Source organism: Ostreococcus lucimarinus, chromosome 1, assembly GCF_000092065.1.
Source record: "Ostreococcus lucimarinus CCE9901 chromosome 1, complete sequence".
Taxonomy (NCBI): domain Eukaryota; kingdom Viridiplantae; phylum Chlorophyta; class Mamiellophyceae; order Mamiellales; family Bathycoccaceae; genus Ostreococcus; species Ostreococcus sp. 'lucimarinus'.
The window spans coordinates 301,257-317,019 of NC_009355.1; the positions used below are offsets into that span (position 1 = coordinate 301,257).

Genomic DNA, 15,763 nt, shown 5'->3' on the forward strand with positions numbered 1-15,763 from the left:
CGATCGCCGCTCGCGTTCGCACAAACGGCCGCAGGGTGTCGCTTTCGCGGCGCGAGTTTGGCCACGGCGTCGTCGCACCGTTCGCGGTAGAACGTCGTCTCGCGAGTCAACGTCTCTTCGCGCTTTGAAACTTTCACACGAGATGCTCGCCGCAAAGCGCGCCACGCATCGAGCACCGATCGTTTCGTGCGTAAACGTGCTTCGCGCGCTCGCGCGCGTTCTTCTCGTCCCACGTGAACCGCTTCGCGCCATCGCCGAAGCAGTCTGCGCGCCTCGTCGCGTCGCGCGCGCCGGGCCAACGCCTCCGCGCACCGCGTCGTCTGCATCCTCGCCCGCGCGCACCACGCTCGCCACCGCGTCGTCTCTTCATTCGCCGTCCGCAAGCTCTCGTCCCCCTGCGCGTCCCGCCGTCGCGCGTTCGTCTCCACCGCTCGCGCGCACTCGCGCACCGCCACCGCCAGCGCGCGCTCGAGCTCGCGAAACGTCGTCAGCAATCCCGCGTCGTTCGTCGCGCGCTCGTCCTTCCGCCGTCGACTCGACTCCATCGCGCGCGGCGCCCGGACCGTTCGTCGGACCGCGGACCGTTCGGTCGTCGGATCGCTCGCGCCGTTCGCGCGCGACAGAGCGCCGCCGTCGCGCGTCGGTCAATGCCGACGCGTCGTTTCGTCTCCCGCCATTGACCGCCGCCGCGATGGCGGCCTCGAGTCCGAGCTATCACGGCTCGCGCGCGCTCGACGCCGACGCGTACGAGCGCCAGCTCGAGGAGAAGGTTGCCGAAATCGCGCGCGCGTTCGCGCCGTTCGTCGACGCGTCGCGCGCGCGCGTCGCGCGCTCGGAAATCGTCGAGTTCCGCTCGAGGGTACGGTTTCAAGTCGTTCGCGACGTTGACGGCGCGTCGCGCTACGCGATGTGGGACAGAGGCGCGCCGACGGTGATGGTGGATGATTTTCCCATGGCGCGACGGGCGATCCGAGACGTGATGGGGCGATTGCTGCGCGAGGCGAGCGCGGTGGCGGCGCTGCGGGACGGGCTCGAGGCGACGCACTTTTTGTGCGGCGTCGCCGAAGGCAAGGTGTTGGCGACGCTCGTGTACTCGACACCGATCAACGTCGACGCGTGGACGCTCGCGGCGCGTCGTTTACTCGCGACGAAGTTCGACGACGTGTCGCTCGAACTCATGGGACGATGCAAGGGCGTCGTCGCGAAGACGGGGGATGATTTCGTGTGGGAAGAGTACGAGCTCGGCGACGGTTCGGTGTTGACTTACAAACACACCGAGGGCGCTTTTTCGAATCCTAATCGAACGATCACGATCGCCACGATGGAGTTCTTGCGCGATGCGGCGAAGAAGAAGTTCTCGAGGCGAAAGATGCTACTAGAGCTGTATTGCGGCAACGCGAATCATACGTGCGCGCTCGCGAATTTGTACGAGCGCGTTGTCGCGGTTGAAGTAAACCCCGTTTTAGTCGATGCCGCGCGAGAGAGTCTGGACATGAACTCGGTGTCGAACGTCGATATAATTTTGAGTCCGAGCGAGAGCGTCGCCAAAAGTTTGCTGCGCGGAAAGTTCAAAGACGCAGCCGGCGCTACGATTCGCGTCGAAGACTTTGACGCCGTCCTCGTCGATCCACCTCGAGCGGGTCTCGACGCCGACACGTTGGCGCTCGTGTCCCAGATCGATCACGTGCTGTACGTGTCGTGTGGACCTGAAAACTTGCTCGCCAACATCAGGGATGGACTGGACGCAACACACGCGGTCGACGATTTCATAGTATTGGATCATTTCCCGTGGACGCGACACATCGAAGTCGCCGTATCCATGCGCAAGCGTTAGGTAGTTTAGAGAAATCCAATGTAGGTAGAACGGTAGTACAACATAAGCAATTCTTTTAGTAGTCACATCGAAGTCGCCGTATCCATGCGCAAGCGTTAGGTAGTTTAGAGAAATCCAATGTAGGTAGAACGGTAGTACAACATAAGCAATTCTTTTAGTAGTCTAGTTAGGGTCATCCCTGGTCCATATCGCCGAGCGCGGCGCCAGACTCGCTCGCGTAAGCGTTCGATTTGTGCTTTGGCTGAAATGCGAATCCTTCAGGCGGCGGGCCGAGGAGCATTGTGGAGATCTTCACCCAATCGCTACTCGCCTCGCTCGCCATGAGTGTCTCCAAATCGTCCCGTCCAACAAACGCCGGTGGGCGCTGTGTCATCGCGGCAGCGCCGTAACTGTGATCCAACAACCCGATGGGGGTGTAGCGATACGTAAACGACATCCACTCGAGCAAATATTTGCGCGTCGACTCCACGCCTCGCGTGTCGCTTCCCCAGTGTTCGAGCCCGAAAGAGGCGAATGATTTCAAAATATCGAATCGCTCACGCGACGAAATGTCCCAGTCGCGACGCTCTTTGATTTCGGTGAACAGCCACGGCTTGATGAGCGCGCCGCGAGCGAGCATGCACGTGTCCACGGAGTGTTCCTCCAGATGGGTGTAGTAATCCTTTTGCATGTATACATCGCCGTTACCTATCAAAGGTACCGAGCTCGACTCTTTTGTTAATTTGGTGTACTCCCAATCCGCCACGCTCCGGTATCGCTGCGCGCGCGTGCGTCCGTGAAGCGTCATCGCCGCCGCGCCCCATTCGGCGACTTTCGGCGCAAACGTGTGCGCGACTCGACTTTTATCGGTGTACGCCATGCGCGTTTTGAACGTTAGCGAACACTTGCCAAGCGCCGCGCTGGCAGCACGAATGACTGTTTCCATCTTCTTGGGTTTCTCGAGCATCATCGACCCGTATCCTTTCTGGCACACGGAGTCGATCGGGCACCCCATGTTGATGTCTATAAAGTCGACGTCTATCGTGTCTTCGAGTAATTGGCAGCACCTGGTGACTGAGTCTGGGTAACCACCACATATCTGCACCCCAAAAATGTCTTCGCTCTTATGACGACGAAGAAGCGCCCACTCACTCGGGAGTCCTTGCAGTAAACTCGTACACAACGCCATCTCACCGCACGTGATGTCGGCGCCAAGCGTCTTGCAAACGCGACGAAACGGTAAATTTCCGACCGTCGTCAAAGGAGCTAGGTACAGCTTGTCTTTGAAGTCGATTGTTCTCTTCTCTTCGACGCGCGCTTTCGTAAACGCACCCGTATCCGTACGGTTTTCTTCGTCGACTTTTGCGCGTTTCGCCGCGCTCTCCTCGCCCGCTTTCGTCTGCTCATCCTTTTTCGTCTCCATCGCCCTCAACACTTCCTTCACGATCGTATCCGCCCTAGAAAAATCATACTTCTTCTTGCGTAACCGCACCATCACGTCCTTGTCCACGAAATTCATCTCCTTCTCCACCGTCTTCGGCGGCTCGAGCGTCGTCGTCGACTCGGCAACCGTCGCGCCGTCCCGACCCTCCCCCGTCGCGTGCGTTCCGTAATATCGACAACGCACCCCGTACGGGCACCCGCCCTCTTTATTCACGAACGTGCACGTCCCCGGCAAATCGGGAGGTTTCGTCTTCAAAAACGCGTCGACGTCGTGCGAATATTTACACGCGTCGCCAAAGGCGCACTTTCCCTCGCGCGTCAACTGATTGCACAGCCCGCGCTCGCGCGGCTTATCCGCGCGCGACTTTTCGGCGAACTTGGCGCGTTTGTTGAACGCGCCGAACGTGCCGCCGCCCGAGATCGGCGCGGCGTCGCCGGCGTCGGCGTGGGTCGCCGCATCGAGCGGCGGCGGTGGTCTGGGCTCGACGAGAAACTCGCGCTTGACGACGACGGTACCGCTCGCGAAGAGCTCCGCGGACGTGGGCGGAGTCCACGGCGCGCCGACGTCGCTCGACATGCGCGCGGAGAAGCGCCGCGGCGGCGCGCGCGGCGCTGTGTGTCGTAACCGACTCTCTACACCTAATCGCTACAAAGACGCCGCGCTAACCGCGCCAATTTAATTTTTCCTACGGCGTAATTTTCGCGCGCGCGCGCCGCTCGCGGCGCACCGATCGTCGTCGTTTTCTTCGTCTCGTCCATCGACGACGTCGTCGTCGTCGTCGAGATGGACGCGAACGTCGGCGCGCGTCGCGACGCTCGATTCCGGCGCCGCGCGCTTTTTCGTCTTCGACTTGGCGTTCGCCGCCGCCGCGCGAGAGAATCGCGGTTTCGGCAACGCTTCGACGGACTCGCGTTCGACGTGTATCGTCGGTGTGTTCGGGTGCTCGTCGCCCGTCGCCGACGACGGACCGCGCGCGTTCGACACTCGCCCGCTACCGACGGTGAGCTCTTCGTCGAGCGCGTATCGCGTGTACTTGGCGGGATTCGCCACGTGATCCGGCACGCGGTCCACCGCGCTCGGCGCGCCCACCGCGCGCGCGCGCTCGACCATCGACGTCACCCCGTTCATCGATCGACGCTCGCGCGCGTCGACGCCGAGCGCCAGGGCGTCGTCCTCGTCGAAATCCGCCTCGCCGTCCAGCGCGCGACACCGCCCGACGCTCGCCGCCAACCGCGTCATCTTCCGCGCGTCGTCGTCCCCCTCCTCGTCCGATTCCAGGCAATCCAAATCGTCCCCGCATCTCTCGCTCGCGCTCTCGCTCGCGCTCTCGCCGTCGCCGCCGTCGCCGTCGCCGCCCCGTCGCGTCACCGCGTTCGATCGCGGTCGCCACCCGCCGCCGTCGCCGTCCCCGAACACCGCGCCGACGCGCGCGTGAAACGTCCCGTACTCGATCGTCTCCGTCGCGCCGCGCGACGTCGACGCGCGCGCCGATTCGCGATTCAAGCGATCCTTCGCGTCGCCCGCGTCGTCGTCCGCGCGCGCGCGCGTCGCCATCGCGTCGTCGTCGTCGTCCCGTTGTGTCCGCGCGACGCGTCGTCGTCGTCGTCGCGCGCGTCGACCGCGCCGCGCGTCGTCACCGCGCGTCGCGCGAACGCGCGCGCCGACGCGCGTGCGATTCGCCGGAAACGTTCGCGCCCGTCACGCGCGCGCGCGTCCGCCGTCGCGCGTCGCCGCGATCGCGCGCGCGCGCGTCGATCGATCGATCGAACCCGATCGACGCGATCCGAATCGATCGAATCGATCGAATCGATCGATTCGAGCATCGAATCGAATCGACCTCGAGGTCGACCTCGCCCGCTCGACTCGGGGTGCTTGAATCCGGTATTGGGAATTTCCCGATGCGTATTGAAATCGGCGATTTTACACTGTTTGCCCATACGAAAAGCCTAATACGTCGATACGCCAATACGGTATCAGCTCGTATCGATACGAGCTGATACCGTCGCGCGATCGCGAATCGCGATCGAACCGCGCGACGCACGACGACGCGCGCGATCCGACGCGCCGCGATGACGCTCGCGACGACGACGACGACGATGCCCCGCGCGCGCGCGATCGCGCCCCGACGCGCTCCGAAGACGACGCGCAAAATCGCGACGACGACGACGCGATCGACGGCGATCGACGCCGGCGATCGATTCGCGACGGCGACGCGGACGCTCGCGGCGGTGACGCTCGCGGCGACGCTCGCGATGCAACAACCGACGGACATCGCGCACGCGAAATCCGGCGCGGACGCGAACGTCGTCGAGAGATCGAGCGGGCTGTCGCCGATCAGCGATAAGGCGAAGTCGTACGGCGAAGAGATCGACGCGCGCGAGGCGGGCGATTACGAGAGCTCGAAGCGCGGGTCGTACAACGTGCGAGAAAAGTACGCGAAGAAGGCGCCGAAGGCGACGAAGAAGTTTGAACGACCGGTTCGGGAGGAAGCGGCGCCGAGGGCGAAGAAGGAATCCTCGGGCGGGGGGTTCGCGTTGCCGAGCTTTTCGTTGCCGAGCGTGTCGCTGCCGAGCCTGCCGAGCCTGCCGAGCTTCGGCGGCGACGCGGCGACGGAGGACGCGGCGCCGGCGGAGGCGGAGGCGTCGTGAGCGCGCGCGCGGCGAACGCGATGAAACGTCGCGAACGCGAACGCGATCGGCGCTCGACGCGACCGAACGCGTTTAATAATAAAGAAGCGCACACTTCGTCGACGCGTCGACGCTCGCCCCGCGCCGCGCGCTCGACGAATGAGTGAAGACGACCGCGCGCGAGATTCCGCGACGCGCCGTCCGCGCGCGACGACGCGCGATGGGCGGTCGCGGGCGCGGTGGACGCTCGAACGCGTGGACGCGCGACGGCGGTCAGGGACGCGGCGGTCGCGGACACGCCGCCGTCGGCGTCCGAAGACGAGACCTGCTCCAGGAAGATTTGCTCGACGAGAAACCGAACTGGGCGCTGTCGTGCTACGGCCCGAAGGGCGAGCAGCCGAACCTGCTCGGCGGTGACACGTCGTTCGAGGAGCTGCGGTGCGCGGCGTACGCGACGGTGCGCGCGGGAGGGGACGCGGGAGGCGCGCACGCGCGAGCGCGCGAGTACGCCGACGCCAAGGCGGGCGACGTCAAGGGAATACTGGCGTTCCCGGAACATCAGCTAAAGTTAGTTTTGGACCGCGTGGAGCGAGGGGAGATGGCGCCCGCGGGCGCGGATCGCGTGATGGACGGAACGGCGATCGTGGGGGGTGGGGGAGGGTTCTCGAGGACGCACGCGCCGGCGCTCGACGCGAGGGCGACGCCGTTCGCGCCGGCGGGTGGGATGGCGAGCGGGTTCACGGGGAATCAGCCTTCGTTGACGCCGGTTGCGACGGGGTTCGTGGCGAGCGCGCAACCGACGAGTCCGTTCGGCGGCGGTCCCGGAGGCGGCGCGAGTCCGTTCGGCGGCGGTCCCGGAGGCGCGAGTCCGTTCGGCGGCGGTAACGCGCCGCGCGCGCCGTCGCTCACGCCGGATCCGAACGTCCCGAACTCAGAGGCGTGGTGCGCGCCTTCGTTCGACATCGGAGGCGTGCCCGACGACCCGCCGCCCGCCGCGTACGTTTGATTGGGCGCGCGCTTTCGTGTTGTTACATAGTCGATGTAGTTGTAGAATCACTCGCGAATCGCGAATTCACTCACCGATCTCGTCATCGGTGTCTCATTTTCTGCCTCTGCGGCCTCGAGCGCTTTTTTGTCATGCGCTTCGCGCTTGCGTTGCCCGCGCGCCTCTCGAGCGATGACTTTTCGTTGCGAACGAATCATATTGTCAAACTCCGACGTCAGGCGATAATCAAACTGGTACGCCCACTGTACCTCGGTGTCTTGAAACACGAGCGCGCGAACGTCGCCTACGGCGCGAGCTGACGTCCACGCCGTGAGAGTTTCTTCTTCGCCGCTCGCTTCCAAGTTTTTCAATTCACCGACGAAATTGCCCACTCGACGAACGCCGACGACGACGCCGTCGCGAGTCAGCGTGCACTCGCCTGCAGTTATTATGAAGAACTCCGTCGCCGGGTCACCCTGCCGCGTGATGAGCTCGCCGCTTTTGAATCGACGTTCAGGTGGTTGATGAGAGATGGAAATCAACCCGTCGAGTCGGGTGTGCAGGTTATGCAGCGTGTCCGAAGTGTGCGAAGCCTGGCCAGTGAACCAGGCGTGTTCTAGTGCCTGAGTCGCGGTGAGCCTGCGCTTGGGATTGGGATCGAGTAAACCTTCTATCAAATCCTTCGCGACATCACTCACAGATTCCCACTCCTCCGTTTCGAAATCGAGATCACATTCAATGATTTGCTCGTAAAGTTCATCCTCATCGTCGTCATCAAACGGCCACGTATTCGTGAGCAGGACGTGCATGGCGATTCCGAGCGCCCAAACATCCACGCCTTGACCGTACACGCCAGCAAGTAACGCCTCTGGGGCGATGTACGATAGTGTACCACACACGTGCTGCGCTTTTTGACGAGCGTTCAACGCCTTCGCCAAACCAAAATCGACAATGTTCAACGACTTCAAATCGCCCTTTTCAGCCAGAACAAAGTTCTCGAGCTTCAAATCTCTATGAATGACACCCTTGCCGTGCATGAACGCCACTGCATCGAGCATGGCAGACATTATTATCTTGACCTCTTCTTCGCTAAATGCCCCGCGCGCGTTCACCAAATCGTCGAGCTCCTCGCCTTGCAAGCAATCCATGACGACGTGCACGACTTCATCGTTTTGTTCAGTGAAAAACTCTCGTATGGTGACGATATGCGGGTGCGCTGAGAGCTGCTGCATCATGACGAGTTCGCGCTTGACTTCATGAAGCGTCATGGATTGAAGCTCATCCTCATCGTCGCTGTCTTCATCGCTCGATGACTCACTTCCACCTTCGTCGTCGCTGTCGCCGCCTAAACCTTCGACGCGAAGCGTCTTCACGGCGACGATTTCACCCGTGTTACGATGCTTCGCCTTGCGCACAACGGCAAAACCACCGGCACCAAGAGTTTCTAAAACGTCGTACTTGTCTAGGAAAGGCATATAATCGTGCACTAACCCGACTGGGCGAACAAAACGCGATGTGTCAAGATCGTCCAAACCGCCCGGCGCAGAATTCGTTCGTTTCAGCCCGAGCTTGTTTCGCGTTCGACCTTCGGGCTTATGTTCGATGCGTTTGGCGAACAAGTGCGCTAAACGATAGCTAGGCATGGCTTTAACCAGTAATCCTTTGGTGTCGAATCCCTGCGGTCGTTGCGAATTCTTCAAATTGTTTGGCATCGCTTGAGCGCGCAAGCCACTCCAACCAGTGTTGATTTGCCTCTTCGTCGCGCTCCCCATTCGAGTCAAACCGGCAGAGTTCTTGCGCTCCAAAGTCATGGCGTGCATACGGTCACTTATGAACGGTGCCGGAGACGCGCTTCGCGAGCCTCCTGGAGATTCACCTGGAGACTTCGTCGCCTTCGCGAGCGCGGCGAGATCCGGCGCGCTGTCCAACCGAAGCAACTGCGCGTGACCACGCGCAGCTTTCCCTCCGTAAGATGCAGGTTTCACCGATGCCCAAGCACTCAGACCAACAGGTAGTAAACCTGCGCGTTTCGCTCGTTCAATAAGCTCGCCAAAGATTTCGGGTGCCTTGGGAACGTCTATGGACACGTCCTTGAGCGCCGTGGCGGTGCGCGCGAAACCTTTCGCCATTTGACTTCCGTTCACCACAGAGCTCCGCCCGATGTATTTCAATAAATCCACCACCTTTTCGATGACGTTAGGGGTCAAGATCGACTGCTCGATCGCCAGCGTCAGCGCTTTCTTGACGAGCTCGTGATGGTAAAAAGGCATGTTCAACCGACGTAATCGCCGCTCCGCCTCGGCGCCGTCTCTCGACATCAAATACTCATCGATGATATCCCGCATCTCTATCTTGGCGTTATCCGCGCTGTATCCCTCGGGTCCGCCCCACGCCTTACGCACGCGCGACTCCCCACTCGCATCGGCCAGCGTCATTTTCGCCGACTTGGCCACGTCTCTTCCTTCGCCGTAACCGTCCCTCGAGCACGCCGTCTCCAGGTACGTCACCGACACCACATCATCCGCCACCGCGCGCGCCAAAAACGTCACGCACTCAGCCACGGCATCTGGGAAATCGATTTTCAAATCCGCAACCTCCGCGAGCACGCGATCGAACCCACGTTCGAAATCCTCCGCGTCCAGCGTCCCGCTCGCCCTCGTCGCCGCGAGCGCCTGCGCGCACATCTCCCGCTCTCTCGCCCCTCTATCCAGCGCGCACGCGATCATGCGCTTCACGCAGTGCGCCTCCAGCCCACACTTCGCATCGCTCGCCCCCGCGCCCCCGCCCTGCGCCGCGATCGTCTCCGCGAGCGCGCGGTCGAACTCCTCCACGCTGCAGTGCGAAAAGAACTCTCGACAGCGCTTCTCCACGTCGCGCTTGAACGCCACCTCCTGTCCGACGTAATACTTGGACCGCGACGACCACGGCGCGGACATCTCCGCGACGCGCTCGCCGCGACGCGACGCGCGCGCGCGACGCCAGCGCGTCGAACGGCGCGATGTGATGCGCACCGAACGCGTCGCGCGCGACTTCGCGACGCGTCGCGCGTCGCCATGGGCATCTTCGACGGCATCTTCGGCGGCGAGCCGCGCGCGTCGAGCGGCGCGTCCGCGCTGTTCGACGCGCGGTCGGCGTTTCACGCCGCGAGCGCGGCGGACGCGCCGGTGGTGCGCGCGCCGTTGTCGGCGTCGGCGAAGAAACGGGCGCGACGCGACGCGAGCGCGGACGCGACGGACGCGCGCGCGAAACGCGCGCGAGAAAAACCGAACGCGCGCGCGGCGAGCGCGGCGTCGTCGTCGTCGGACGCGGCGTCGAGCGAGGATGAGGGCGAAAGCGAGGACGATGCGCCGGCGGCGGCGGCGGTTTCGGACGAGAAACCGAACGGCGACAGCGACAGCGATGAGGGAGCGACGAAAGCGAAACCGTCGGGGTCGGGGTATCGCGATCGATCGGCGGAGGCGACGGCGGAGGAGCTGGCGCGGACGGTGTTCGTCGGGAACGTCCCGGCGAAGACGAAGCTGAAAAAGTTGAAGGCGAAATTCGGCGAACACGGCAAGGTGGTGAGCGTACGGTTGAGAAACGTGCCCGTGGAAGCGGATGGAAACGAACCTAGGAAAATTAAAGTGCTGAAGGGAAAATTAAACGCGGAGCGGGCGAACGCGACGGCGTTCGTGGTGTACGACGACGCGGCGTCGGCGCGCGCGGCGACGGCGGCGTTGAATATGAAGGAGTTCGAGGGACGGCACATTCGCGTTGATTTAGCGAGTAAACCATCGATCATACGAAGTGAGGTGGTGTATGATCACACGCGAAGTGTCTTCTTGGGCCATTTACCGTTTAATGTCGACGATGAGGACGTGATTCGGTTGTTCAACAAGAATAAAGAGTATCCCGATTTGCGCAAGAGCGTCGAGGCCGTGCGCGTGGTGCGAGACAGAAAGACGACCATGGGTAAGGGCATCGGGTTCGTGTTGTTCAAAACGCCAGCGCAAGCGCGTACGGCGCTTTTGCTTGACGGGAGTAAGCTCGGCGATAGAGAGATTCGCGTGAGCAAAGCCGCTCGATCCAAGGCGCCGAAACCCGGCACGCCGAGCAAGGCGCGCGCCGAGCCGAAGGTCGCCACCGGTGCCGAACGACGGAATCCGAAGCTTCGTGACGAAGGTGGCGATGCGTCGACGTCGCGTGGCACAAACGCGTGGGAAGGGTCGAGATCTCGTCCCGGTGGAAAATCGTCCAAGAGCGCGCACCGCGGCGGCGAGGCGCAGCGCGGCGCCCCAGGCGCGAGGCAAACTTCGAGTAAAGCCGGCATCGCGAAGGCGGCCAAACGATCGGGAAAGCGCCCCGCCGTGGCGGCGCGCAAGGCCAAAGCCAAGGCGTCCGCGGCGGCGGGACGTAACTAACGTAGATTTTGTGGTCTTGATGCTGCGCAATACAACGTCTCAGCGATTCCTCGCGCCGTCTACTCCTCCTTCTTATCGCCCTCGATCGCCTTCGTCTCGCCTTCTTCGGTCATTTCCTCTGTAAGTTCATCCTTAAACTCCTATTCGCGTCGCAAACCAACCGTCACGATTCGTCAGTCGTCGCGTTCGCTCGCCCTCGTCCCGCGTCGCCTTCGTTTGAGATACTCTTTGCCCTCGCGCGTCCGTCTCGCGCGCTCGCTCGATCAACGCCTTCGCCGCGCACCTTGGCCGCCTCTTGAAAACTCTTCACCGTCTTCCCGAGCGACTTTCCGAGCTCGGGAAGCTTGCTCGGGCCGAACAGCACCGCGGCGACGCCACCGATGACGACGATTTCAGGAAGCCCGAGCCCGAACAATCCGTTGGAAATCACGCGCGCGCGTCGTCGTTCGAGCGCCGCGCGACGCGGCGCCAGCGCGGACGATCGCTGTGCGTACGTTTGACGCGCCGCGACGCGCGTCGCGCGCGCCGGGGCGTGCACGGTAAACATCACGACGGATTCTGCGGTCGATCGCTCGCGCGCGGTCGCCGGCGTCGCCGCATTCGCGCGCGCGCGCGACGTCACGCGCGACCGTCGACGCTCGTGACGCGCTGAGATGACGTAACGCTGCATCGCGCGCGCACACGCACGAGATAGACGCGCGAGACGCGCGCGCGGCGACGCTGTTCGTCGTCATGTCGACGCGATGCGCCGACGCGCAGTCGCTCAACCGCGCCGTCGTCGCCGCTCGCGCGCCGCGCGAGCTCGTCGCGCTCATCGACGGCAACGACGCGCTGCTGAACGCGATCAACTGCGCCGCGATCGCGGGCAAGGCGGCGAAGATGCACGCGCTGGCGGAGAAACGCGACGATGGCGCCGCCGCCGGGGAGGCGCGCGCGGTGGTGAAAACCATCGCGAACGTCGCGCGCGCGTCGCTGGAACGCGCGCCGCGCGAGTGGTGGCCGCGGCAGTGCGCGGCGATGCTTTGGGCGTGTGGACGCGCGAACGCGCGGGATGAGGCGATGGAACGCGCGATCGAGGCGATGGTGGAGGCGCGCGCGCGAATGTTCAAGCCGCAGGAACTGTCGAACGCGTTTTGGGGATTGGCCAAGGCGAAGAGCGATACCGTGGGATTGTGGTTGATATTGGGAGACTTGATACGAGCGTCGTTGATGGTGGATAAAGGGACGGATCATCAGAACGGATGGACGCCGCAAGGGGTGTCGAACGCGGCGTGGAGCTTGGGGGCGATGACGGAGACGACGCGACGAGGCGTGTTCGAGGAGAGCGCGCTGGGACGCGAGCTCGCACGTGGGATCGCGGTGGCGGTGGAAGAACGAGTTGAGATGTTCAATCCGCAAGAATGTGCGAATACGATGTCTGGGTTCGCGAAGTGTGGGTCGAGCGTGCGAGAAGACGCCGAAGTAGGTGTCAAGGCGTTGTGCTCGCGATTGAAGCGAGAACGCGCGTGGTTCTCCGGCGGCGAGTTTCAGTGCCAGCACGTCTCCAACGTTATTTGGGCGTGCGCGAAGTTGAACATGAGCGATGATGCGGAATTGATCGCTATATTCGTCGACGCGGCAAACGAGTACGCGAACAAGTTCAACGCGCACGAACTCTCGATGGTTCTGTGGGCGCTCGCGAATCTCGCCGTCGACGATCACAAAGTCATGCACGCGCTCGCAAAGTCGATGGCGAGGAAAGCGGACGAATCATCGGCGCAGCAAATCGCGACGTCAGCGCACGCGATGGCAAAGCTCGGGATTTATAACTCACAGATAATGAAGGCTTACAAGGATCACGCCGCGGCGCGCAGAGATGAATTTCAGCCGCGCGACATCGCGTTCTTGGCGTGGTCGTTCGCAAAACTCGACATCAAGGCACCAGAACTGTTTGAAATGTTTAGCGCTGTGGTGTGTGAGATGTTGTTCGACGTCGAGTTTCAAACCTTTTCGCCACACCACTTGACGATGGTGTTGTGGTCGTTCGCCATGCTCAACGAAAATACGCAAGAGGTTTTACCATACATCGTGCGGGCGATGAAGTCCATGATCGACGAGTTCAATCCGCGAGATTTGACGAACACGGCGTGGGCGCTCGCCGCGCTCGGATGCGACGACAATGAATTAATCAAAGCACTGGGCGCGTGCGCACAAATGAAGCTCAACGACTTTAATTCGCAGGAGCTTTTAAAGTTCCTCGGTTCGTACGAGCGACTCGGCGTTGAAGACGCTTCACTCGCCAAAGCCGTGTCGGCGCGGCGTACGTTGTCGTACGAGTTTCCCTCAATGAACGCTACCATCGAGCTCACCGCGGCGACACCGCAGAGTTACAAAGGTACCGATCGTGTCCGCGTCGACGATAGCTGTGGGGGATGGGGAAGAGGAAACACGGGTGTGGCACTGTGGGAAGGAAGTTTTGTTTTAGCGGAGTGGTTATCTCGACAGAAATCGCCGCTCGCGACGGAGGGCGTCGCTAAGGCGCTCGGTGGAGCTTGGGACGACGATTGGAAGGGTAAAGTATGCGTTGAACTCGGTGCTGGTTTAGGTTTACCGTCCGTAGTCGCTTCCAAACTTGGCGCGCACGTTGTCGCTACCGACGGTACGTTTCGCGCGTCTTCTTTCGACTTGTTCGTCCTTCGCCACTGTTAATCCCTTCATTGGACTTTCTGTGTCCTTGGAGTTTCAAATGTGGCACACATCAACTCGGGAGTTTCGCTGACAGCACTCGCACGTTTCGGCGGGCCATGAGTGTCATCTGATAGTAGCTCTCGCACATTCATCGCGCGTATCGCACATCGAACTGACGAGTTCCTTTTCATTCCACGCAGGCGACGACGACGTCTTGACGCTACTGCGAGAGAACGTCGAAGCAAACGCGGCGAAGGACGCACGCGTAGAGAAACTTGTTTGGGGCAACGAAAAGCCGCTAAAAACTCTCGGGTTAAAAACGCAGCCGGATCTTGTCTTGGCGAGCGACGTCGTGTACGGTAACGACCCGGCCAAGTGGACGAATCTCGTGCGCACGATGCGCGACTTGGCTGGGCCGAACACGCTCATTTTGATCGCAAACGTCCAGCGGTACCCTGTACACCATCCGCTCGCGGAAACTAAGTTTTACACCGAGTCAACGGTAAAAGATTTTGAGCGAACGGAGCTACCAGTGACGGCATTACACTCCGATTTCCAACGCACTGGCGCCGGTAATTGCGTCATTCACGTGTTTCGTCCGCGCGGCGACAAAAAGAGAAAGTCGGCGAGTAAAGATGCAAAAAAGGAGAAGAAGGCAAAAAAGGAGAAGAAGGAGAAGAAGGAGAAGAAGGAGAAGAAGGAGAAGAAAGAGAAGAAAGAGAAGTCCTAGCTGAGTATTAGATAGAGTTAGAGCGTAGCGCGTCACGACGAGACGAGTGTTGTGAATAATATTGCAAAGTCATCGTTCGTCTCTACGGCGGCAGGTCAGAGTTTGTGAGTGGTTTCGCGAGCAAAATGTGCCCAACCTCGACGAGACCGAGCTTCGCGAAGGGATTGTTCTTGCTCGAACGTTGCGCGATTTGCGCCGAGGTGAGCTTCGCCTTGACCTCAGGCGGCTCCTCGTATCCGCACTTTTCAAAGAGAATCTGCGCAGCCTCGTTGTCAACCTTAGTGTGCGTGTACAATATGGTTTCGCCCATATTCGCCATCGCGCGCTCGGCCGCGAGCACGAGTTGTCGGCCGATCCCACGCCCGCGCTGCGTCGGGCTCACGCACACGTCTGACAAGTACGCCTTGTCCCTCGGCGCCCTCGGCTGCAGCTTGTCGGCCCCGTATCTATTGCCGTTCGGCAACGACACCTCCGAAATCCCCACCAACACGTTCCCAACCTTGGCAGATATCAAAATACGATCCTCCGCCGTCTTCACGCCGTCCAAAAGTCCCATGCGCACGCGCTTCGCTTGTTCGCCTCGCAATCGGTTCTTCGCCAAGATATCCTGCGGCCTCACCTTGAAAAACAAGTCCATCACCAAATTCGTCGCATCGTCCACATCCTCCTCCTCCAGCACCCCGATCACGACGTTCCCTTTCGTCTTCATCTCCACCGACACCCGCTTCACCGCCTGATCCTTCTTCGCCGTCGCCTGACTCTTCTGCCGCTTCGTCGGCGCGAACTTCACCGTCCCCGCCGCCAGGTCCACCATCAACATCGGCCGCGGTCCATCGCTCACCGCCTCTCCCGTCGTCGTCGTCACGCCGCGAATCGACGCGCTCTTCCTTCCGTCCACCGCGGTCCCCGTCTCCGCGTCATCGCTCGCGTTCGCGCGCGTCGCGCGTCGCGTCGTCGACTTATCCGTCGGCATCCGCGTCCTCGCCTTCGCGCGACCGACGCGCGGGGCGCGCGCCGCGCCCACCACCGCGGTCGCGCGCGTCGTCGTCGACATCGCGCGCGTCGTCGTCGCGCGCGTCGTCGCGCGTCGCCGTGTG

At 61.9% G+C, this 15,763-nt stretch overlaps 11 protein-coding genes across 11 annotated transcripts; 6 read left to right on the top strand and 5 right to left on the bottom strand.

The window, feature by feature from the left end:
- Positions 1-907: 907 nt before the first annotated feature.
- OSTLU_28783 (predicted protein) lies at positions 908-1,834 on the top strand (the record flags this gene model as incomplete). Its single annotated transcript, XM_001415411.1, has 1 exon — positions 908-1,834. One exon carries the CDS (start codon positions 908-910, stop codon positions 1,832-1,834), a length of 927 nt encoding a protein of 308 aa, XP_001415448.1.
- A 172-nt stretch (positions 1,835-2,006) lies between these two features.
- Positions 2,007-3,833, bottom strand: OSTLU_86070 (predicted protein; the record flags this gene model as incomplete). Its single annotated transcript, XM_001415757.1, has 1 exon — positions 2,007-3,833. The coding sequence occupies one exon, from the start codon at positions 3,831-3,833 to the stop codon at positions 2,007-2,009; it is 1,827 nt and encodes a 608-aa protein (XP_001415794.1).
- Positions 3,834-5,326: 1,493 nt separating this feature from the next.
- OSTLU_13677 (predicted protein) lies at positions 5,327-5,905 on the top strand (the record flags this gene model as incomplete). Its single annotated transcript, XM_001415412.1, has 1 exon — positions 5,327-5,905. One exon carries the CDS (start codon positions 5,327-5,329, stop codon positions 5,903-5,905), a length of 579 nt encoding a protein of 192 aa, XP_001415449.1.
- A 319-nt stretch (positions 5,906-6,224) lies between these two features.
- On the top strand, positions 6,225-6,890 carry OSTLU_92098 (predicted protein; the record flags this gene model as incomplete). The annotated part of the gene is made up of 1 exon (XM_001415413.1): positions 6,225-6,890. A coding segment is annotated over one exon (666 nt), but the record flags the coding sequence as incomplete, so codon positions are not given.
- Positions 6,891-7,471: 581 nt separating this feature from the next.
- On the bottom strand, positions 7,472-8,344 carry OSTLU_39729 (predicted protein; the record flags this gene model as incomplete). The annotated part of the gene is made up of 2 exons (XM_001415758.1): positions 7,472-8,166; positions 8,221-8,344. Coding segments are annotated over 2 exons (819 nt in total), but the record flags the coding sequence as incomplete, so codon positions are not given.
- A 2,247-nt stretch (positions 8,345-10,591) lies between these two features.
- On the top strand, positions 10,592-11,269 carry OSTLU_13679 (predicted protein; the record flags this gene model as incomplete). The annotated part of the gene is made up of 1 exon (XM_001415414.1): positions 10,592-11,269. One exon carries the CDS (start codon positions 10,592-10,594, stop codon positions 11,267-11,269), a length of 678 nt encoding a protein of 225 aa, XP_001415451.1.
- A 250-nt stretch (positions 11,270-11,519) lies between these two features.
- OSTLU_10686 (Tat family transporter: pH-dependent thylakoid protein export into thylakoid) lies at positions 11,520-11,684 on the bottom strand (the record flags this gene model as incomplete). Its single annotated transcript, XM_001415759.1, has 1 exon — positions 11,520-11,684. A coding segment is annotated over one exon (165 nt), but the record flags the coding sequence as incomplete, so codon positions are not given.
- A 686-nt stretch (positions 11,685-12,370) lies between these two features.
- On the top strand, positions 12,371-13,957 carry OSTLU_28790 (predicted protein; the record flags this gene model as incomplete). Its single annotated transcript, XM_001415415.1, has 1 exon — positions 12,371-13,957. The coding sequence occupies one exon, from the start codon at positions 12,371-12,373 to the stop codon at positions 13,955-13,957; it is 1,587 nt and encodes a 528-aa protein (XP_001415452.1).
- Positions 13,958-13,962: 5 nt separating this feature from the next.
- On the bottom strand, positions 13,963-14,127 carry OSTLU_28791 (predicted protein; the record flags this gene model as incomplete). The annotated part of the gene is made up of 1 exon (XM_001415760.1): positions 13,963-14,127. One exon carries the CDS (start codon positions 14,125-14,127, stop codon positions 13,963-13,965), a length of 165 nt encoding a protein of 54 aa, XP_001415797.1.
- A 206-nt stretch (positions 14,128-14,333) lies between these two features.
- On the top strand, positions 14,334-14,666 carry OSTLU_28792 (predicted protein; the record flags this gene model as incomplete). The annotated part of the gene is made up of 1 exon (XM_001415416.1): positions 14,334-14,666. The coding sequence occupies one exon, from the start codon at positions 14,334-14,336 to the stop codon at positions 14,664-14,666; it is 333 nt and encodes a 110-aa protein (XP_001415453.1).
- An 82-nt stretch (positions 14,667-14,748) lies between these two features.
- On the bottom strand, positions 14,749-15,720 carry OSTLU_13681 (predicted protein; the record flags this gene model as incomplete). The annotated part of the gene is made up of 1 exon (XM_001415761.1): positions 14,749-15,720. One exon carries the CDS (start codon positions 15,718-15,720, stop codon positions 14,749-14,751), a length of 972 nt encoding a protein of 323 aa, XP_001415798.1.
- Between the last annotated feature and the right edge of the window lie 43 nt (positions 15,721-15,763).